Source organism: Dermacentor variabilis, chromosome 8, assembly GCF_050947875.1.
Source record: "Dermacentor variabilis isolate Ectoservices chromosome 8, ASM5094787v1, whole genome shotgun sequence".
NCBI classification, from domain to species: domain Eukaryota; kingdom Metazoa; phylum Arthropoda; class Arachnida; order Ixodida; family Ixodidae; genus Dermacentor; species Dermacentor variabilis.
The window spans coordinates 125463644-125488506 of NC_134575.1; the positions used below are offsets into that span (position 1 = coordinate 125463644).

A 24863-nucleotide genomic window follows, 5' to 3' on the forward strand; every position below is an offset into this window, starting at 1 on the left:
TTCCTGATTCTATTTGCAATTACCTTAGTAAATACTTTGTAGGCAACGGACAGTAAACTGATCGGTCTATAATTTTTCAGGTCTTTGGCGTCCCCTTTCTTATGGATTAGGATTATGTTAGCGTTTTTCCAAGATTCCGGTACGCTCGAAGTCATGAGGCATTTCGTATACAGGGTGGCCAGTTTCTCTAGAACTATCTGCCCACCATCCTTCAACAAATCTGCTGTTACCTGATCCTCCCCAGCTGCCTTCCCCCTTTGCATAGCTCCCAAGGCTTTCCTTACTTCTTCCGGTGTTACCTGTGGGATTTCAAATTCCTCTAGACTATTCTCTCTTTCATTATCGTCGTGGGTGCCACTGGTACTGTATAAATCTCTATAGAAGTCCTCAGCCACTAGAACTATCTCATCCATATTAGTAATGCTATTGCCTGCTTTGTCGCTTAACGCATACATTTGATTCTTGCCAATTCCTAGCTTCTTCTTCACTGCTTTTAGGCTTCCTCCGTTCCTGAGAGCATGTTCAATTCTATCCATATTATACTTCCTTATGTCAGCTGTCTTACGCTTGCTGATTAACTTCGAAAGTTCTGCCAGTTCTATTCTAGCTGTAGGGTTAGAGGCTTTCATACACTGGCGTTTCTTGATCAGATCTTTCGTCTCCTGTGATAGCTTACTGGTATCCTGTCTAACGGAGTTACCACCGACTTCTATGGCACACTCCTTAATGATGCCCACAAGATTGTCGTTCATTGCTTCAACACTAAGGTCCTCTTCCTGAGTCAAAGCCGAATACCTGTTCTGTAGCTTGATCTGGAATTCCTCTATTTTCCCTCTTACCGCTAACTCATTGATCGGCTTCTTATGTACCAGTTTCTTCCGTTCCCTCCTCAGGTCTAGGCTAATTCGAGTTCTTACCATCCTATGGTCACTGCAGCGCACCTTGCTGAGCACGTCCACATCTTGTATGATGCCTGGGTTAGCGCAGAGTATGAAGTCTATTTCATTTCTAGTCTCGTCGTTCGGGCTCCTCCACGTCCACTTTCGGCTATCTCGCTTGCGGAAGAAGGTATTCATTATGGCGTTAAGGAATAATGGCGAGTCATATACTTCGTACATTGAGGAAATCCTCCCGCTTTGCCACGTGTCGACAGTGCCATGCCAGAAACTGACCGCGTGCGACATTTTCATAAGGGCATAGGGTCTACTGCCTCTAACGTACTCGCCGCTCAAAACCCTTCGATGGTGTCGGAGGTCATCTCCATCTTTCAGCGCCTCAACGCCCTGCAATTAATCCGCTTGCAACCGGACTTTTCCGACAACCCCATGGCAAACAGTATTGAGCTCCGGTCTATCATTAGAGCCATATTCCGTGAGGAATTGCAAGCCCATGGCTCACCCCCTTGCAGCATCTCTCACGTCCCACCTGCTTCTACGGATCTGCGCGGCATTATTGAGGAGGAACAGGCCTCACTGCAGAACGCCCACCATACCAACGCTTCTCCTTGCTCACAACAGCTTTCTTACGCCCAGGTTACAGCAATGCCAGCCGCGCCGTCTCCGATAACACCACCTGCGCCTGTTCGCGATCACCTGGCACCTTTAGTCCCCAGAGCTCCGAACCCGCCTTACTACTCTGTCTGGCGTTCGTCCCGGCCTATCCGCTATTCCTGCGGCTTCCCAGCACATATCTCCCGGTTTTGCCCACGCCGCCAGCAAAATAAACGTCGTGGTTACGTCGTACCTCCTCGCGTCTACCGCACTTATGACGATAATCCCCCCGTTCGCCGATCTCCATCTCCAGCTGACTTCTCCAACACCACACACAACACACATGCCTCGAGAGGGTGCTCCTCATCGCCGCTTCGACGTTCTCTTTTGTCACTTCGACCTGTCTCCCAACTCCATGTCCAGTGACCGGAAAACTAACCATTGCAGTTTTAGGAAGGATAACTGTATCGGTGCGAAGTGCTCTAAGTCCTCCTGAATGTCTTTCAAACATATTATTGGCGTATCTGGAGTGTGTGCGTTTGTTTGCTCTGATTGACACGGGAGCTACTATATCTCTTATGCCTGCGGACCTGTGCTCTCGTCTGCGGAACGTGAAGGCGCCTTATATTGAATCATCCCTGACTGGGGCTAATTGAGCAAGCATTCGAGCATCAGCCGAATGACACGGCACGCGTCTTCATTGATGGTATCCGTCATCACATTGAGTTCGCAATTTTATTTCGGTGCGCTCATGAACTAATTTTCGGTTGGGGCTTTCTCTCGTCAGCGTCCCCTTTAATTACTTGCCCTCAGCCTATAGTCCATATGACCGAGACAGTTCGTTGCAGCGGGAGTGCCGATGAGCCACGACTGCGCTTTTTCACTGCTGCCGATTCTGTACTGCCTTCCGGTCACGAGCAAATCATGTCTCTCTTCTACGGGCATCACCAATGGCGACGTGTTCATCACTCCTTACGGCCGCTGTCTTGCCCATGGGATCGCGTTCGCTTGCTGCCTGGTGCGGTTCAAAGAAAACTCTGCATTAATCATCGCTTTAAACGCGACCACTGAGACAATCCTCCTGCCTCAAGATTCCGCAGTGACCAGTTATGTGGATACCCTACAAGTCTCCTTGCTTCCTCTTTCCGCCTCGCAAGCTCTTTCTCAACAGGTCAAATCTGCTTCATCTGCCCTTGCTTGAGTGATAAGTCCTCACCTTACTGCTGCTCAAAATGAAGCGTTGCTAAAATTGCTCACGAAGCACCAGGCCTCCTTTGATATCGATACTTGGTCACTCGGACAGACTTCCGTTACCATCCATCGTATCGATACCGATGACCAGAATACTTTACGCCGTCGTCCTTACCGAGTTACTTTGGCCGAACGCAAGATCATCGAAGAGAACGTCGCCGATATGCTGAAAAGAAACATCATACGTCCCTCCGCCAGTTCTTGGTCATCACCTGTCGTTTTAGTGCAGAAGAAGGGCGAATCGGTAAGATTTTGTGTTGACTACCGCGCGCTAAAAAGGATCACCCGCAAGTGTGTATATCCGATGCCCCGTATTGATGACGCCCTTGATTCTTTGCAAGGCGCGCAATACTTTTCTAGCCTTGTTCTTCGCTTCGGATATTGGCAAATTCCAATGCACGAAGAGGACAAAGAATAGACCGCCTTTTCTACTCCGGATGGTCTTTACGAGTTTAAATCTGTGCTATCAGCTCTGCGTCGAGGGCCATTCGAACAGCTCGTGCTTGATATTAGATGCCTACTCGATACATCACATGAGAAAGGACATCACGTGACGTTTCAGTGGCTGCCAAGCCACTGCGGCGTCATAGAAAATGAAGACGCCGATAAAGCCGCTCGGACAGCTCTTGAAAACACACAGGAAGAGGCCACACCACTTTCACGGTCCGACGCAGCCAGCAGAATTCAAGTGCTTGCACGGGAGATCACGCTTTCTCTATGGTGCACACCAAGCAGCCACACCAACTGCAGCAATCAACACGACCTGGCCTCATTGATGCATCTCTGTATGCCAACTGGACTCCGCCGAAGTGGGGCCACCCTGCTTTATCGCTTATGGCTAGGGGTGGCCTTCACAAAATCCTACTCGTTTCGCATTCGAATGGCCGACAACGCTCTCTGCAATGCCTGTCTTTGCGAGGAGACGCTGGAACACATTCTGTGCGACTGTCCTGAATATAATGTTCAGAGACAGTCCATGGCGTCCATTCTAGTGCAGCTGGACAATGGAACATTGTCAGTTGCAACGATTTTCACATATCGCCGACAGAAGACATCGCAGCTGAAGGCGATGAAGGGACTACTTCGGTTTATGAAGGATACGGGCTTGGACACGCGGCTGTGACAGTGATGTCGCGTACCGCGCAAGAGTGACGGACTGTAACTGACGATGTGTTTGCTGCGTTATGTGCTCTCTCTCTCTCCTCCCATCTTTCATCCCCCCCATCCCGCTCCCATGTGTAAGGTAGCAAACCGGTTAGGCTAAACTGGTTAACCTCCCTGCCTTCCTTCTCCACTTTTTCATTCCTTCCTTCCTTCCTTCCTTTACGAGTTTAACATAATGCCTTTCGGTCTATGCAATGCTTCCGGCACATTTGAAAGAATGATCGGCACTGTTCTTTGCGGCCTCAAGTGGGAAACTTGACTATGTTACCTCGACGACATCGTCGTGTTTTCTTCGACTTTCACTGACCATCTGCAACGCTTAGAAGAAGTGCTCACATGCCTTTCTAATACCGGACTTCAACTAAACACGAGGAAGTGCCCTTTGCCTTGCGCATCGATTAAAGTCATGTGTCATCCCGTTAGCAAAGACGGCATCCAGCCCGAGTTGCCTCAGAAGTACCGGCCTTCTTGTTTTAGGCTATCTACTTACGTAACGGGGCACGTCACGTTCTCTTGAGCGACCGAAGCAAGGCATTTCTTTCAAATACTCGTAATCAAGTTATGCAAGCGTCCAACACCGTGCACTAGACAACGTCTAGCTACCACCCTCAAATCAACGGCCTAACAGAGTGATTTCTTAGCACGATGTGTGACATGCTATCCATGTATATTGAACCTGACCCTCGTAAGTGGGATGCGACTCTCCCATTTGTAACATATGCATACAACACGTCTGTTCAACGGACCACCGGATACTCTCTGTTTCTCTTAGTATACGGCCGCCACCCAACCTCATCACTCGACGTTTCTTTCTTCTCTGGCCCCGTCAACGATTCACCATTCATTTGCCACCAGTTTGTGTCTCGTGTAGCGCAATGTCATTGTCGCGCCCGTATGAACACTGAAGCTAGTCAAGACAATCGCAAACATCGGTACGATGCCTCTCACCGCCTGGTTTCCTACCACCCTGGTGACGATGTGCTCCTATGGACAGCTGCAAGAACACCCGGTTAATAACGCTAGATGCTTGAGTCTTGATATATTGGTGCCTGCAAAGTCATAGAGCAGACCTCGCCGGTGAACTATCGGGTTACACCTGTTGATGTCCCAAATGACCGACACTCTCGCGGAACAGAGATCGTGCACGTCTGCTGCCTCAAGCCCTTTCATCACCGTCCCACTGTCTAATGTGAGGCCAGGCTAGCCGCTTCAGTCCACGGGGGAAATTAGTGTAAGCATTTATTCCGACTTCATCTGCACAAACTCACTCATCATTAATCATCGGCTTGTGTTCATCTTTTTTTTTTGCATCGGCGCCATATTTTTCTTGTTGGAATAAAGTGTCGTTTCGACCATGGCATTTCAAAACAGTATTTGAAACCCATATGTAAATAAACAACACTAAAAATTACACGGCACTTAAAGCCTCATCTCCTTCTGAAAGTTAAATCCACGCAAAACAAAAGCGTCAGAGGCGTCAAGATGGTGGCCTCAAATTTCGTCCCAATGGCACTATCACCATCGGCACTGCCCAGCTTTTTACCTTGATTACCTGCCTTCCCTCAGGCGCAGCGCGTTATCGTGCTACCATCGACGCGCTTAATTTGAGCAATAATGGCGTCCTGCATTACTTCATTCAGATCATGAACAGGAGGTTGCCATTATCCCTCAAAAGAAAAGTGTATAACAGCTGCACCTTACCAGTACTCACCTACGGGGAAGAAACATGGGGGCTTACGAAAAGGGTTCTACTTAAATTGAGGATGACGCAAAGAGCTATGGAAAGAAGAATGATGGGTTTAACGTTAAGGAATAAGAAGAGAGCAGATTGGGTGAGGGAACAAACACGTCCTAATGACATCTTACTTGAAATCGCGAAAAAGAAATGGGCATGGGCAGGGCATGTATTGAGGAGGGAAGACAACCCGTGTTTATTAAGGGTTACGGACTGGATTCCAAGAGAAGGGAAGCGTAGCAGGGGGCGGCAGAAAGTTAGGTGGACGGATGAGATTAAGAAGTTTGTAGGGACAACATGGCTACAATTAGCACAAGACCAGGGTAGTTGGAGGAGTATGGGAGAGGCCTTTGCCATACAGAAGGCGTAGCCAGGATGATGATGATGATGATGATATTGTATATACAATATTCTATACTCCAAACATCCTTTTAACACATTGGTGAGAGCTGCGGGGTACCACGTCTGGAAACGAAGCGCCGCAGTGGACGTCGCATCCTCGTCCGCACCATGAATGACGGTGAGTATTTTATTATTTTATTATTTCAGAATACTGCAGGCCCAAGCAGGAATGAATTTACATTGTTACAGAACCAAGAGAATAAAATTTATACAATATTAGCAGCACACATATATCAAAAGAATAAAATTGTACAATATTAGCAGCAGCAGAGTATTCGGGATCAACGTCGTTGCCGTCGCATGCTACGTCGCTGTCAGCTTCGGTTTTCGTTGTGAAACCCAAGGATCCTGGAACATTCTGCCGGACCAATGGCGCCGACATTGAAGAGTGGGTGACCATATACGAACGCATGAGTGGAACCAATAGATGAGAGCCTACGCTTACGCTAGCTAACACAACAGACACGGCAAAGGTATGGTTTGGCAGCCATGAAGAGGAGCTGACCAGCTGGGACAAACGCAAAGAGAAGTTAACAGAGTTGTTTGGCAAACCAGCCAGCCGTAAAACTCTCGCGAAGCTGGAACTGGGGTCCCGTACCCAGTCTCCGATGGAGTCCTATGTCTCGTACATCGAGGACGTGCGGAGACTTTGTCGTAAAGCCGATCCCGACATGAGAAAAGCTGAGAAGGCCGGGGACGTGCTTAAACGCATTGCTGATGGCGCATTTAATCTGCTCATGTGCAAAACCTGCTTTACAGCTGATGCTATCAGTAAAGAGTGCCGACAATTCGAACAGGCCAAAAGCCGACGCGTCTTGCCACCATTCGCCAGACTTCCCTATACTGCCGCAACGTCGACGTGTGAAGTTCAACCCGCACAGCAGCATGCGGTGCCATGAGATGACGTGGTGCAAATCGTTACACGTGAACTGGATGCGATGGCACCCGCAGCTTTCTGTTCGCCAAGCCCTGATGCTACCACATTTTCAGTTCCCCTCGCACAAGCCATCGTTCGCCAGGAACTGGAAAACATTGGTTTACAATATGTGTGCGGTCGCCAATCGCAGAGCTAACGAACACCCTTCTACTATTTTCCTCCACCCCGACGATTCTCTCCGCGTTATCGCAACCTGAAGGAGTGGGGAACTGCGGACAACCAGCCGATATGTTTCGCCTGTTTACGCATTGTTCATATCGCCCGATACTGTCGCAACTCGTGGCCCTCAACACCTCGCACACCAACCCACCTGAGCCATTTTGATGGAAATTCCCGCAATGTTTCGCCCACCGCCAAGCCTAACAGCGCCGACAACTCTGCTCGGAACACGTGGTACAGCCGCCCACGACTCGTTCAGCGCAAGCAACTCGCCCATCTTCCCGTTCACCGCAGTCACGTCGCCTTTCGTTACTGGGGCTTTTGGCCGCACCCTCTCAGAAAACTAGGAAATGCAACCCTCAGAGGTGGTGTTGCATTGCCGAATACTGCAGTAAATCCTCTGTCTGTGCACAGAAGGAGAAGTGTAATTGACGTTAAATTAGACGGCGTACCTGTACAAGCACTCGTCGACACTGGAGCCCACGTACTGTTATGAGTGCTTGCCCACGTAGATGTTTAAAAAAGGTTCTTACTCCAGCAGCTGCCCGAGTGTTTCGTGTGGCTGACGGCCGCGGGCTGGTTGTTCTTCCATTGTGTACTGCGAGAATAACAAAGCTTTAGCTCGGGTGCTCCTATCTAAATACATGTAAAAGGAGAATTCGTTTTTCTCGGCAACCACAGTACCAAATTTGACGACGTTTGTTGCGTTTAAAAGGAAATCTCCAAATCTAGTCACTGTTGGTTTCCGATTTCTGAGTTGCGTCGTCAATTTTTTATTAAAATTTAATAAAAAAATGAAACCATCAAGTTTACAACTCTAACTCAACAACGAAAAATGATAATACAATTCTGTGAATTGCAACTAATAGTACATCTACAGCGGAGAGAATTTATATGTTACACATGAATATAAAATAATTTAAAAGATATCGATATACAGCTTTTGCAGAACGCTTCTAATCAACGTTACAAGTTCACGTAAGATGTAAAATTACGTATGCAATTTGTCCGCTTTGAGTGGTGTAATGGATACTGCAAATTTTTTTAACGAAATGCAAGCCCTAAATCGAAATTTCACTTCCAACGGTCACTAGAATTTAACTTTCTCTCTCAAATGCAACAAATTTCATTAAAATCGGTCCAGGCGCTATCTTAGAAAAACGTTTTTGCGTTTTAAATGTATTTGAATAGGCCGCGTCGGAGTAGGGCCCCAGCTAAAGCTTTCTCTTAAGTATAGCCGGCCGCCCTACTTCTTTTTTCTTTGCTGTGATCGACAGTGAATTTCCTGCATTATACTTTTTATTCATTCATTCTTCTCTCATCGACTGCGCAACCGGCGTTCTTCAATTAGAGCTGCCTCAACTCGCCGATGCTTCCAGCGTTGCCCACCTCACTTGTGCTCGCTTCACGATGTGCGTATGTCACCCGAGGCCGTTACTTACGTCACTTTGACCACCCAGCCACAGGTTTCTGACGGTGAGTGTTAGCTTCGCCCTATCATCGAGGTGTTCTTGAACAGGAACGTGGCTGTTCCACATACGCTGTTCACGGTTACTAATAACGATGAAGCTAAATACTTCTCGTCCATCGACCTTCGATCCGGGTACCGGCATAGATCAGTTGATGAAATGCGCAGCGAGAAAATGGCCTTCATCACGCCGGATGGTTTGTATCAGTTCAAAGCCATGCCATTTGGCCTACGCAATGGTCCTGCGATATTTGAACGTGTGACGGACTCTCTTCTGTTTGGCTACAAGTGGACCACGTGTCCCTCTTACCTTGACGATTCTATTGTTTTTTCTTCCATGTTCGGCAGCCGCCTTACCCGACTCACTGCCATTTTTGCTTTCTTCTGAAAATCCGGCCTCCAAATGAACTCCTCGAATTGTAAATTCGGGTGCCGTCAGATTACCGTGTTGGGACACTTCGTTGACCTATCCGGTGTCCAACCAGACCCGGAAAAAGATCGCGCCGTATGCCGCTTCCCTGTGCCGTGTTCTGCTTCCGACGTGCGCTGCTTCGTCGTCCTGTGTTCTAACTTTTGCCGTTTCGTGAAAAACTTCTCCGATGTGGCTCAACGTGTGACAGATCTTCTAAAGAACAACACACCACTCTCATGGGGCTCGGAGCAGGCTCACGCGTTCGCCGCTCTCATCGGGTTTCTGACGACCCCTTCCATAGTTGCCCATTTTGATCCATCCGCACCGACCGAAGTCCACGCTGACGCAAGCAGCCATGGCATCGGCGCTGTTTTCGCCCAAAAACTGAATGATATTGAGTGAGTGATAGCTCACGCCAGTCGCCTGCTGTCACCTGCCGAGAAAAATTACTACATCATCGAGCGGGAGTGCTTGGGTTTAGTTTGGGCTCTTGCCAAGTTCCGGCCATATTTGTGCGGCCGTACGTTTTCAGTCGTTACAGACCACCATGCACTCTGCTGGCGGACTTCCCGCCTGGACCCGACAGGATGGCTTGGTTGCTGGGCTTTCGGGCTCCAGAAATTTTTATTTACTGTCAATTACAGTACTGGACGCCTCCACAAGGACGCTGACTGCCTCTCTCGTCAACCCGTGCATCCTCCTGATCCTGCTCTGCAGGATCCGGCGACTTGCGTGGTGGCTTTTACTGACACGACCGACAATGCGCGCTAAATGATAACGCGACCAGTCCTTACAATCCATCATCGCCGCAGTGCAATCTCGCAGCTCAGACGGCACGTGTCTGCACGTTCGTGCTGCACGATGACATCTTCTACCACCGTAATATCAACCCTGACGGCTCTGAGTTGCTGCTTGTCCTTCCTCGTCATCTGTGATCCGACGCTCTCGATCAACATCACGATGAACCGACGGCGGGACACCTTAGAATTTTGTGTACATACGACCGCGTACGAGGTCTGTTCTTCTGGCCGAGTCTCTACCGCTCTGTGCGTCGTTATGTCGCAACTTGCGAATTGTGTCAACGCCAGAAGAAACCTGCCACCTGTCGGACGACTCCATCCGATTGTAGTTTCCTTTGAACTGTCCTTTCGCGCAGGCTTTTACCTGCTTGGCCCTTTTCCGACTTCGCCTTGAGGGAATAAGTGGGTTGCCATCGCTACTGATTAGACGACACACTACGCGATCACAAAGGCGTTTCCCACCCGTTGCGCAACAGACGTTACCGATTTTCTCCTCCACGACGTCAATATTCACCACGTTACAACTTGACAGTTACTTACAGACCACGGCCGCTCGTTCTTGTCATGAGTTGTCGAAGACCTCCTCCGCTTTTTCGCCACTGAGCGCAAGCTGTCCACCGCTTATCACCCACAAACCAACGGTCTTATGGAACGTTTCAACCGAACAATCACAGAGATGCTGTCGATGTAAGTCTCCAACGAACACCGCGACTATGACGCCACTCTGGCCTACGTAACGTTCACGTATAACTCGCCCCGACAAGACACTACAGGATATTCATCCTTTTGACTTTTGTATGGTCGCGACCTCACATTGCCGTTTGACACCATCCTCCCTTCTGTGTCGGGTGTTGCAACTAGTGCGCTCGTGAGGTCATCGATTGCGCTCACATGGCACGTGAATTCCCCGAATCTCAATTACTAGCCTCGCAGCATGTATAAAAAGGGCATTATGACCGGTGCCATCGCGATGTTCGGTTTGCCTGAGGTGCTTGGGTGCTACTTTCGTTGCTAGGGTGGCCGCTCCCAAAAGCTTGTCTCTCGCTACACAGGACCTTATGAAGTCCTACGCCCAGTTAACGACGTAAATTACGTGATTGCGCCGCTACAGTTTGATGCATTCTCAAGTCCGACGCCTGTTTACGTCGTCCACGTTTCGAGGATGAAGCCATACTTCCCTCGCAATTCTTCGCCTACCATGCCCCGAGAGGGCGCTTCACCACCCATGGGTCCGGTTACAGAAAGAAGAAAGAAGAGAGGAAGGAGAAGATCACGGGACGCTGGCTGTGGCGTGTTGTTGGTGCTCAACCATATTCACTACATTGACTCGATGTTACACACACACACACACACACATATATATATATATATATATATATATATATATACACACACACATATATATATATATATATATATATATATATATATATATATATATATATATATATATATATATATATATATATATGTTATCACGTGGTGGTGACCTTGAAGAACACAGTAACAATAGTTGGGACGGCAAAACTAACATTTATTGGGCGAACCTGTGCCCACAAAACAGGCAACAATTATAGCACAACGATAGCGGGGAACACAATCGGCGATCGTCGAAAAATCTGATCAGCGGGTCAAGCGCGTGGGCTTTTATACAGCAGTCGTTGAATGTTCCAGACTAATCGCTGGGTCGTGCGTGTCTTCCACAAACTTCTATACCATTCGCTTCAGGCGATGAAATCAGATACCACAAGGTTCGGCGACAGCGAATAGAAGCATCGATAACATTCCTGAAACTTCCTATACATGCAAGCGTATCCTGCGCTGTACCATACGATTTCCTAAGCGGGGAAACGCGGTCACCCGAGAAAGATCAACATGTGCACGTGTCAATACCCCCCTCTTAAAAAAGCATCGACCCTATGCTGCAAACAAACGAAAGTAATAAACAAAAACACCCGTAGCAAAGAAATAACAAAAAAAGGAAGTTCGTCGGCGTGCGTAAAATGGATTAAGACGCACTACATGGGCCACTTCAAATGCTGCGCGGCGCCGCTGTGACTGCGAAATGCCGTCTGGCACGACCTCATAGTCCAGTTCGCCAACACGTCGGGCGTCCTTGTGGGGTCAGAAATAGCGTCGCAATAGTTTCTCACTGAGTCCTCGTCGACGTATTGGGGTCCAAACTCAAACATGGTCGCCAAGCTGGTACTCGACGCCACGTCGTCGGAGGTTGTAATGTCGGCTGTCGGTACACTGCTGGTTCTTGATCCGTAGGCGGGCGAGCTGTAGGGCTTCTTCGGCGCGCTGGAGATAGGTACCGACGTCAAGGTTCTCTTCGTCGGTCACGTGCGGCTACATTACAACGATAACTACAACAAACTCGGAAAAAACTAACCACAATGTAAAAAAAACAGAAGTAAAACAACTGCGTCATCTGAAATATATACTTATATAAAGAGAAGTTTTGCAGAGTTATAGTAAAATATTTTTGCGCGCACAATTCACAAGGACACAGTGAAGGGGGGACACACGAGCGCTTACTCACAACTATTTCACTTTCGGAAAGATATAGAACATATATACCCCAGCTATCAGCGATGGGCATGTGCTGAGCATATCAGCAAAACAGAAACAGATTAAAAAACAGAATAAGAAGGTTCAACCAGTATTTAAAAAAGCAAATTCATTTTCAGTGATTACAACCGATGGTTGGCTTATGCATCTCTCAGCGCACTTTTTGATATAATATGCTTCTGTGATTTCACGTGTTAGTTTATTTTTATCTGAAAACAAAATGTCTGTGTTAAAAATTCCGGATCACAGTGGCATAGATTGCAGTGCTTTGACAAGTGCGAATGATTTTCTTTACGAAGAGAACGTTCATGTTCTTCTCGACGGGTGTTTATGCACCGAGCGGCTTCACTGTGTCCTTGTGAATTGTGCGCGCAAAAATATTTTACTATGAATTCGTACCAACTCGCCAAACTATTAGTTCTGCTGAAGCTTTGCAGAACCCACGTACATTGGGAATCGATCTTATCCAAAGCATTTTGCAGGCACATGTCCAGCCAGCGTCGGTTGGCGTTCCGCAAAGCGATAGCAGATGAACCACTATGTGAAGTATGAGCAATGCGCAATGCCCAAGGAACAAAGTCAGCCATGTCCTTCGTACTATATTTTACCTCACGTACTTGCCTTTAAAAGCCGAGCAAGTGGTCGGTTCACCACAGAGTGACCCACCATGGGCAGCTGCCTGTCTTTGTCCAGGAAGAAATGCCCCCCGGGCATCGTCTTGAGTCTTTTGAGCCTCATCCCCCATAAGCTGTGCTTGATGTGATCCATTGGGACGCCGCACTCGGCGTAGTGCACTGCGGGAGCGAGCAGCTCGGAGAAATTCATCTGCGTAGTACAAGCGAGTATTAGTCCAAAGCGGAATTATGGCCACACACAACACTTTCCTTTGTCTATGGAAAGTGCTGTCAATGCAGAAAAAATGTTGCAGTTATAAAAACTGCAGTCTTCGTCATTTTAAATGAGCGTGGCTTCTAAATCAGTTGCATGATGGCGCTTTTCCGAATGACAATTGCAGCAGCCCCGCCACATTTCGTTTTATTCTCATGTGATAGATTACCGATTATCATCAACCCAGATGATCAGCTATCGACCCCCATACCGGGAGCTCTTTTTATGTGACTAACTGTGCTTTTACTCCTATAGGTCATCGGTTTACTCTTCGTAGTGACATTCTTGCCTGGTTTATTGAATCGGGTTGATAAATTGCAGGTGTAAAAAGCTCTTTTTGGAGATTCCACGCGTGCTAGTTGGTCTCGCATTCTGTCCATGGCACTGACTCTTTTTTTTTGACTCGTTGTGGAGATGTAAGTGCCACAATTATCAGCGAATTATCAGGACTGAACTTCATTACTTTAAAATCACCGGTGTCACAAGACGGGGGACTATAAATGAAGGCAAATATGGATTTTTTTTTGTTATGTATACTGCTGACCGGCTCAAGTTCAATCCAAACGGATCCGCATTTCACAAGACTGACTTCAATGTCTGTGCGCCAGTTGTATAAGAGTTGTTTTGATATCAAGAGTGCAGAACCTCCATGAGCACCGCTGGTACGGTGAGGGCATTCACAATGGTAATCATGGACATTGTATATATTCAGATCAGAGGAGAGCCACATTTTAAAATGACACAAAACGGAAAAAGTGATGCTTAAGGCAATGAAGAAGTGTGTGAATATGATCAAAATTATTTTTAAGGCTGCAGGCTTTAAAGTGCATCGCGGAAAAATTGTCACAATTAGCTAAGGCATTAGCGATACCACTCGGTGAAAGAACGTCTATCGTCAATATGGTAATTACTACATCAACCTTATATGCTACGATTCACGTTTAGCGACCACACTAAATCATAATAACCAAAGGAGGCGGGCAAGGCAGCTGTTAAGACAGACGTTTAAGCACCGCACTACGATAGCGTAACGAAAGCTCACGGGCGAAATGAGCGTCCGCCTTGAAGAGAGTTGGCCCGACGCCATGGTGACATGCTCACAGTGGCGCTCTCGTCGAGTCAACACAACCACCGTCCTTCTTGGAAAAATCGCTTCCACTCAACCGGAGATTTACCCTGACAAACGGACCGTCACAAATGGGTCACTAATTGATCAACGGAGACAACGTCAGGACTTCTGTGGGAACAAATTCGACGTCGTGTCCCCTGCTTGCCATGTCGTTGCCTCTAACGCGAGGACGTACGTGCAAGATTGGAGTCGGAGGCAAGCGGGACGATGTGACATCATGGGCGAGATTTTTCGAACGGTTCACCGTTTCTGGTTAGCCGAGAAGAACACTTGACTTTTCTGACAAGAGGACAAGAGGAAGGAGATAATGAAGTGCATAAAAAGAGAGATTGAGTGCTTTAGACGTGCGCTGAGACTTGTACGTGCGCTTTGACCCGCACGTGTTTTTAGTCTCGTACGCGTGCTCTTAGTCTTAGTCGTAATAGAACTTCAGCTAGGACATGCAAATGCTCACCATGTAATTGCATATATAAATCCTTTGTCTTTCCTTGGACGTCGTCCCGGACCTCTCGCTTCCCCGCACCTAACACATCACCAGACAGGAATAATATAGACCGCCAGAATGCCCGAATAGCAACAGCATGTAAAATGCAATGGTGCATGCCCACGTAAGGCAGATCCTACAAGCGCACAACAGAGTGAATCGAACGGCGCATGCGTTCACCGAAATCACCAAATCTCCCCATACAACGTACAGAACAGCATACGTTTGAATAAAAAAACAAGCTTAAAAAAGCATCCAAACCATCAAAAATGCAACGCATACCCGCTCAGCAAAAGTAGTGGTGATTTGACAACAGGTTCGCTGGACATCCAGGGTATAATAGTCGATAGGAGTTCATAAGGGTCGGAACATCCTCGAAAAGGTTTATAGCAACCGATGGGGGTTGATAAGGCTTTATACTGGTCGGATCAAGCTTAATAAATTGATATTGACACCGGGCTGCGTGGATATGAGCGAGTGACCCAATGTTTACGCATGCTAGGACAAATGAGCGAAGACTTTGCACGTGATTTTTTTTATCACAGCATTATGTTCAACACATCAATTTCAGCTTTTTTTCCTGTTTTGTGCGAAAAAGCGATGACTTTTCAGAGTGCGTACGATCTAGCGATTAGGTAGGAAAGAGGTTAACAGATGTCATCACACCGAAGAATGTTACTGAAATAAAGAACTAGTAAGTTGGAATTTTCACAAGGATTCGTGAATAAAGTAAAAAGAAAGAGCAGTACAGAATAATCTCATTGTTTTCTTCAGGATCCGAAAGTAAGCACAAGTGTACACTTTCGCACTTTTTATCCCTACCTTATGTTATTAACTGTTCACAGCGGCTTTACAAGCTTCTCAACGAGGCTTAATCCGCTCAGGTAAAGGTTACCAGGCTTTTACATATTGTCCAAAGCTTTGAACAAAGCATTGTGCAGTTCACATTGTCATTGTCATTGCCGGCAACAAAAACAGCTATTTGATGGGCCGCATCGGCGTTATGCGCGCTCATCTTAAGCAGAGGCAGCGGAGGCAGTCAGAGGCAAGCAATGAAATTGTCACCACGTGATCACATAATATAGCGCACACGTGAGCAGCGTAAAAATCGTGTATAAGGACAGGCTTCCCTAATAAAATTGTGCAATTAACGCGAACATAGTTGGACCTCGCCGTATGCAAGGGGGCACCATCGGTAAACTTATATTCCACTAATACAAGTCAAATGGCGGACAACGTAATCCATGAGCTAAGATTTCACGAGCAGCTGCTGTACTCGCTGCTTTCGTTGTCATTTGAATCTTGTCATCCTTTATTGGAACAAGTATTCATCGTGATTTGAACGTCACAACGAAATATAGCCCGAATGATAACAAAAAACGAACAATGCATTTAAGCATACGTCGGCATTGTAAGAACAAACGTGGTCAGTTTACGAAATATAGACAGGATAGGAAACATTATACAATACAAAGGGCAACACATGGCTGGCCAACGTGCGTTTCTGTGCGTTTGGTTTCAGTGAAGATATCGTACACCACCTACCTACGAGTGATTGAACATTACTCTTCTAAGATCTTGTAATTTTCATGCTATGAAAATTTGAGCACAATCTTCATAAAAACGTATTATGAGAAAAATTATGCTCTTCCTTTCTTTGGTATGAAAGCCGTTTTCTTACAGCATGGCTTTTCTACGTCATTAGCATTTACCTTCCACGAAGCGTACTTTAAGGCAGCAATAGCAAATTTTTCAGATTCTTTACGAATGCTGTCAATTACGACGTACGCTCGCCAGTTCAGATCTTGTCAATGGCGCACGTGAGGAACCCACTCCATCTCTTTTATTTCTCCGTTTGGAAGCTCACTAGAGACTCCTGTTGGTAACAGTAACTTTATTGAGTTTTTCTTCGAGAGAGAAATGCGCTTCGTTTCGCACGATTATCTTTAAATATTGATGTGGGGTAGCTTAATTTTCGCAATATAAAAAAGCACATCTGGGTAATGATAAAACAAAATGTCTTGAGCTGAATTATTATTTGTGCGAATTAGGTTTTTGCAGATGTATGCACCCGCCGCGGTTGCTTAGTGGCTATGGTGTTGGGGTCCTAAGCAGGAGGTCGCGTGATCGAATCCCGGCCACGGCTGCACTATTTGGATGGGGGCGAAATGCGAAAACACCCGTGTACTTGGATTTAGGTACACGATAAGGAACCCCAGGTTGTCCAAAGTTCCGGAGTCCCCGCTACGGCGTGCCTCATAATCAAATCGTGGTATTGGTACGTAAAACCCAATAATTTCTAAGATCTAGGCATATAAGAGCAACTGATATGTTAGATCAGGCGGCGTTATATATGGCAGTTCTCAACCTTCGGAAGTTCTTGGGGTCCGGCTTCTCAGTGCCTAAAATCTCACTAAGACATTGCAAGTGCTTTACTGCATCATGAAAAATTCCTTCGCTATAGTCGAACGTTTACAAACGCTCCTTCTGCATCTGAGCATAGATACCTTATCATTGTTTACAATAATAAACGCATGTTCTCGTATTCTGGATATGCTCTACAGGTGCCGGTTGCGCTCCCGCCAGCCTGGTCGTACACCGCAGCTTCTGGTTTGCGATGTAAGCTGCGCTGGTGATCGCTCTCCTCGATGATTCATCAGGGATTTCGAAGTCTGCCTGCGCGTTGTCAATGACGGCCTGATGATACGACCAATTCGGAGCTTCAACGTACGCTTCGTGGCTGGCTTTTCATTGGCTGAAATGAAATCGCCTCAGAGACATATCTCTTTTATTTTTAAGATTCCTTTAGTTACGCCACCTGCAGTGAATGGCCATTATTTTTTCTCAAAGTATTGCTTTATGCTTTGACGTTTTTCACATTGTTCTTTGTTTTGTCTTTGTTTTGCTCCTTGCTGTGTTCCAGTGCAGATATGCTGGCTTTTTGGTACGTAATATTGATGGCTTTTTGATGGAGCGCATTCAACACATGAGCGCATACAAATGTGGGTTTGCCTTCCTCGTCTCTGCGACAATGTAGTGAATGCGATCCCCCACAAATACTATTTTATACTTCTTTTATGGTGTTCCCTCCTTTCGTAGGTGCCTATATTGTCACACCAAACCACATTTTAATACCGGCCGCACGGCCAAGACGCCGCTTGTTTGATTTGGTTGACGCCTACGTTGCAATAAAACAATGCCGTTAAACAGTCGTTATAGCATAGGTATAGCCTATCGCAGCTAGCATAGAACTCTTCAAAGTATATACATATATATATATATATATATATATATATATATATATATATATATATATTGTTACACATGAAGAAAACGAAGACCGGTGAACGTGCTTGCGGTCCAGAGTAGAGGAAGGAAGAAGAGAACGACGCTGAGTTGATTAACCAGCTGGCCGCTCTTGCGCTCACCTTCACGACCTAAACCTTCCTTCGCACGTAACAAAGCGGTGGAGGTGCTGGGTACCGCTTACAACAACGAAACCGTCACTGCCACAGCTTCGTCGAAGCCGTCGACTTCTCGGCCTCCCGCCATCAGCCGTGACCGTCTTCGACATGCCAGAAGAAGCAGCCGCTCCGAGGGCAGCGCCTAGCAGTCCACTGCCATACTACCGAGTTCCACCCACCTTCGGAGGCAAAGCGGGGGAAGATGCCGACGAGTGGCTCGTCCACTACAAACGAGTGAGCAAGTCCAACGGGTGGGATGCAACCGATCAGCTCACCAATGTGGTGTTCTCCCTGACCGATACCGCCCTCGTGTAGTGCGAGAACCACGAGGACGCTCTTACGACGTCGGAACATTTTGTTGACGAGCTAAAGGCGTGTTTTGGGGACTCAGTCGCCAAAAAGAAGCGTGCGGAGCAGAAACTGTCTCAACGGGCGCAGCTACCGAGTGAGACGTGCACAACATATATCGAAGAAGTATTAAAGCGGTGCAAGGTGGTCAGTGCTCGCATGTCGGAAGAAGATAAAGCGGGACATTTGCTGAAGGAGTGGCTGAGGATGTGTACAATTTTCTTATTGGAAAGGAGAAAACTGCCTTCGTAACCCCTGACGGGCTCTTCGAATTTAATGTGATGCCATTCGGATTGTGCAACACTCCGGCAACTTTCGAGAGATTTATGGACACTGTTCTTTGCGGCTTGAAGTGGAACATCTGCATGTGCTACCTCGACGACGTCGTCATGTTTGGCTGCACCTTCAGCGAACACAACTCGCGCCGGGATATTGTCCTGAACTGCATCAGAAACGCTGGTGTAGTTTTAAACTCTAGGAAATGCCACTTCGGTGAACGCCAAATCCTTGTGCTTGGGCACCTTGTCGACAAGGATGGCATCCGCCCTGATCCTCAGAAAACAGCAGCCGTTGAAGCGTTCAGTGCACCGCGCTCTGTCAAGGAGCTCCGTAGTTTTCTGGGGCTTTGTCCCTTTTTCAGCCGATCTATTCCTAAATTCGCCGACGTCGCGTATCCGCTGACACGCCTGCTACGGAAGGACACCCCCTTTGAGTGGATTCCGGAGTGCGACTCTTCTTTTCGTCAGTTGAAGTTTCTGCTGACGTCACGACCGGTTCTTCAACACTTCAGTCCTTCAGCTCCGACGGAACTCCATATGGATGCCAGTGGCATAGATATTGGTGCCGTCCTAGTTCAACGCTACGGTGACCGCGAACACATGATCGCATATGCAAGCCGCTCATTAAGTAGGCCCGAGAAGAATTACACTGTCAGGAACAAGAATGCCTCGCGGTAATATTTGCGGTTCAGCGGTTTCGTTCTAACCTGTATGGACGCCCCTTTACAGTGGTCACCGACCACCACTCATTGTGTTGGCTTGTGAATCTTCGTGACCCTTGTGGCCGCCTTGCGCGCTGGGCACTCCGACTGCAAGAATACAGCTTCACCGTATAATATAAGAGCGGTCGACGACACGCTGATGCAGACTGCCTCTCGCGTATGCCACTTAGCATCACAGACTGTGACGCCGGCGACTTCGATCACCTCGTGGCTTCTGTGTCGCCGCGTTTTCCAGACTTCGACTGCTTCAAAGCCGAACCGCGAAAAGACGATAAATTAACACCGCTCTTCACGGCTGCGACCGCCTCGACGGCAGCAAACCATTTCTGTGTACGTGATGGACTCCTGTATAAGAAGAACTTTTCCAGCACTGGCGCACGTTTCCTCCTAGTGGTACCGGAGAGCCTTCGCACAGCGATTCTGAGTGCTATGCACGATGACCCTACGTCTGGCCATTTAGGTTCGGCGAGGACGCTCTACCGGATTCAGGAGCGCTTTTATTGGCCTGGAATGCGACAGTCTGTTGAGACGTATCTGGCCAGCTGCTTGCAGTGTCAGCGCCACAAACGGCTATCTACTGCTCCAGCTGGTCTCCTGCAGCCGATCCCGCCTCCAAGCACGCCTTTCCTACAAGTGGGCATTGACTTCGTAGGTCCTTTTCCAAAATCAGCCAAGAGAAATCGTTGGATAGTTGTTTGCGTCGACTACCTCACGCGCTACTGTGAGACGGTGGCCGCGCCCTCCGCAACTGCCACTGACGTTTCAACATTCCTGCTGCAATATGTGATCCTGCGACATGGTCCGCCCGGCGTGATCATCAGCGACCGTGGACGACAATTCACACCGGACGTCGTAGAGGAGCAGCTTCGTTTGTGTGGATCCCACTTGCGTCACTCGACAACATACCATCCACAAACGAATGGGCTTACGGAGCGCACCAACCGAACAATTGTAAACATGCTATCCGTGTGTATTTCATCCGGCCACAAGAACTGGGATGACGTACTGCCTTTTATCACGTACGCGTTCAACACCGCCAAGCACGAGACTACCGGCTATAGCCCTTTCTTCCTGCTGTACGCACGGCCACCCCGGTACACAATCGACACTGTTTTCCCTTTCTGTAGTGATGAAAATCCCACTGTCGCGGAGACTCTCTGCCTTGCCGAAGAAGCTCGTCGTATTGCTCGTTTGCGCACTTTGGCATCGCAGGACAGATCGAAAGAACGCTACGACATTCGCCATCGTCCGGTAACCTATCGCCCTGGTGATTTAGTCTGGCTGTGGACTCCAGTACGGAAACGCGGGTTATGCCAAACGCTTTTGGCTACCTACGATGGACCGCTTGTTATTGTTAACAGACTCACGGAAGTCACGTATAACATAGCTCGCCTCACGGCGAGTGGTAGAAGAGCTGCCAAGACACAAGTGGTCCATGTCGCCCGCTTGAAATTGTTCACGTCAAGGCAAATGGATTAACTCGCCCGGTGGGCTTCGTCTGTGACGAGGGGAATGTTACGCATGAAGAAAACGAAGACCGGTGAACGTGCTTGCGGTCCGTTGTAGAGGAAGGAAGAAGAGAACGACGCTGAGTTGATTAACCAGCTGGCCGCTCTTGAGCTCACCTTCGCGACCTAAAGTAAACGGTCCCCTTCATCCGTAAGGGCTAAAAACGGTCTCCTTCGCACGTAAGAATATATATATATATATATATATATATATATATATATATATATATATATATATATATATATATATATATATATATATATATATATATATATATATATATATACATATATATATATATATATATATATATATATGCGCCGTGTCGTATTCATACAGTGGAACGTAGGCATCCTAAAGTCTCAATGCCAAATATCTTCCCCGCACGATCCAAGAAGCAATCAACCTCTCTGTTCAATTCCACAAATTTACCACACAGTAGCCACTTTGTGTAAATGTTGGACTTCGTGAACGTCCCCTGCAGACATACCTTTTGTGAACCGAAGCGGTTGACGATGTGGAACCAGGCCTTTGCAGCGCCTGGTACCGTCGCTTGTAAACCATACGTTCGACGCTCACGTGTCGACTCATTGTGGCCTTTAGACTGCATGAGTTCCAACGTCAGGGCGGCGGGGCTCCTTCCACTGTTAGGTGTTGTTAGATAAGTCAGCACTACAGTAACTAGTTACTCCTGCAGAACACGGTGCACCCATTGTACCATGCAATGGGTGCAATGGGTGCCAGCCGGTGGCATTTTGAATTCGAAGGGAAACATTCACATGTATGGCAAATCTTAAACTTGCACTCCGAAGCTTAAAGATCACAGATATCACAGCGCCACCTGCCAAATACTAAACTATAATGTTACTGGGCGATTGGAGGGGACACTCTGTCCTTAAATACTGATACCTATCAATACATGTGCTCAGCCGTATTCTTTAGGAAATTAGCACGCAAAGTGTGGATAATTAAGAATGTGCGCTCTAAACAATAAAAGCTGACGACCATAGTGTCGAAGGAAAAGCGGTAAACTCTTTGCAAGCAGTCAAAGGATATGACGAAACGAAGCGAAGCATTATGAGGGTTGAACATGCTTGAACTATAAATAGGTGTGTCGAGAAAAGCAATTATAATGCCTTATATTTTATAACTAGGACACGTATGCAAATCTGAAGTGCATTTTAAGCCATTCAATGAAATTGCCACAAATAAACAAAAGTGTGTGAAAACATTACAAATTCACAGGCTGTAAATTAGATGTTAGATGTTAGTAAAAAAACTTAAAGCTTAAAAGTCATAACTGCAAGAAAAGTGTGAGTGCAACACAGTATTTTATCTGTTGCAGCTCACACCTGATGAGTAATATGGATCAGATGATTCCAGCTCTGCCTTTCTGCAAATAAAATTTCTATTTTCTCTCTCTCGCTCTCTCTCTCTCTCTCTCTCTGACTGCTTTATGAACTCTTTAGTTTTCAATATATACATTCGCTAATACAGGTGCAGTAGCGAGAGACTCTGAATGTAGGCGAGGGCAACTGCTAAGGTATTCTCAAGAAAACTGATTTGGAAAGCTATGTTTGCCTGCTATCAAAAGTATTATTCAAATCAAGACAAGCACTGAAAACTCCGTGTAGCAGTTAGGTTGCCGATGGCGAGGGTTAAGGGATATTTTGCAATATAAGCGGAACGATTTGATCACTTTGCAATAATATATGTTAATATCTGTTTTCTTAATGTTAATATCTAATGGTTTCCCGCTGAAGTTAGTGGTAACAGGCCGTACGCTGGTAACAGGTCTTTCGTACGCTTCGCGGGGAAGGAACAGAATGCATAGGACCTGTTTGACGATGACATTGTAACGTTTGGCGCTGACAGTGTATGCATGAGTAAACAAGCTTAGAAACGAAGTTGAACATTCTACGCCAGTAATGCCACTGGTCTAAACGCTCGTAGGTTTTAAAAAACGCCAGCGCGCGCACACTGCGGATTGGTGTAAAAGCAGACATAGATTTCCGAATGCAAGGTTCGTGGATGGAAGAAAATTTATATATGACTTCGTGGCATGTAAGTGCATCTGTAGAGAAGCTGATTGCATACGGCGAAATGACAAGCCTGCCGGCGAAGCCAGCGAGGTAGTGCGAGATGAAGTCTATGAGCCGTCACTTCGCTGCTCAAAAGCTATGGTGTCGACATCAATTGAAAGAAACGTGGGGCTAAAAGTGGAAAGGCAATCAGTGGAGTCACACGGCAATGACGCTGTGATTCAATTTGGCTCTGGTCAGTTTCTGGCTGGCATATGCGATCGCGCATTAAGGGCGCTCAGCAGGCCGTTGCGCAAGAACAGCCCCGATGCCTGTTTTTGCGTATAATGTGTATCATTTACTCGAGTGCCCACGGCCACTAAAATTTTACATCCTGTTTTCAACCAGCATCTAAATTGCGAGAGACGCAGGCAGTGGATAGTGCTACGCATTCAGCATAAAACAAATTTTATCGAGCAGTTTTGAACGTCGGAACGCGTAATTTGAGGGGGAGTTTGTAGGTACAGTGTTTCTACAATACCTCTTGCATTGCGCCCTGAAGCGGAAGCAACGTAGATTATGAACAACTTAACCAAGTGTGACCTAAGATATTCCACAAAGTAACGCTACAAGTTCCTTCTTTTTAGGAAAGAGGGCAATTGTTATATAGTATATTGCCTTCTGCCTATTGAAGAAGAAAAGAAATGAGTAATGCAGATTTTCTGTAATAGAATAAAGCGAAAAAATCCAGTTATTTATTGCCGGAAGGCTCTACTACTCTTGTGAGCAGGTTTACAAGCGCGGGACAGAAATGTATTCCTTTCATAGAATATGGAGGCGAACGTTGGTAATAAATGCCACATTTCTTTTTCGTGATAATATAAGGCTTCCGAAATATTGCAGTTCCGATTAAGTGACATTCATCGGTACAATATCCATGATTTACTTATACGACCTATCGATAAGTACAAATAATATACACCATAAAATGTACTCCCCATTTCTACTTTTAAAACACCGTTCATTAGAAATTACTTTCGCAACCAGTAATTAAAGAGCTCCTTGGGCTCAAGCCAGCGCACGAGATAGCCACTTGAGTGCTAAACACTTGCACGATGCGCATAAACTAATGCATAGGGGTGAGCCGGTATTCAACACCGTCGCTATAATTTCCCAAGAACTTATGAAATAGGAAAAATGCAGTTTCCAGGTTGTGTGCATTGGAGCGCGATTACTTCTACTAACTCGAGAAAAAACAAACGCGATCGAGGGACACATGGGGAGCAGGAGTTAACATATCATCGATTTTCGCATTCGTGGCCACGAGCCACGAAGTAGCATTGAAAATAGATCCCTGTTTCTAAAGTTCAATACGCGCTTGGCAGTACCAACGGCTCTTTTTTCTATCTCTGGGAGGAACGATTTCGATATGGGCACACGTATAGCGCCTGAAATATATGTGCAGCATAACGGCGTGCGCTGGATAAACTTAAGCCCGCGTGCATTCTCGTCCTCTCGTTATACGTTCTTGACTGGGGGGGAGAAAGCGGCATTAGTAATTTTCATGCGTTTCAGAAATATTGCAGAACACATCACATTTGTCTGTCGATCCAAGCGAAGCGTTCTTA

At 46.8% G+C, this 24863-nt stretch overlaps 1 protein-coding gene across 1 annotated transcript in view; it reads right to left on the reverse strand.

The window, feature by feature from the left end:
• The window catches only part of LOC142591262 (glutathione hydrolase-like YwrD proenzyme), a 116973-nt gene that overhangs the window by 75132 nt on the left and 16978 nt on the right, over window positions 1-24863 (reverse strand). Inside the window, exons 3-4 of the mRNA XM_075703600.1 lie at window positions 21705-21858; window positions 13014-13217 (exon numbers count right to left, since the gene is read on the reverse strand). Coding sequence (XP_075559715.1) covers window positions 13014-13217; window positions 21705-21858 — 358 coding nt within the window. The remainder of the gene's footprint in view (window positions 1-13013; window positions 13218-21704; window positions 21859-24863) is intronic.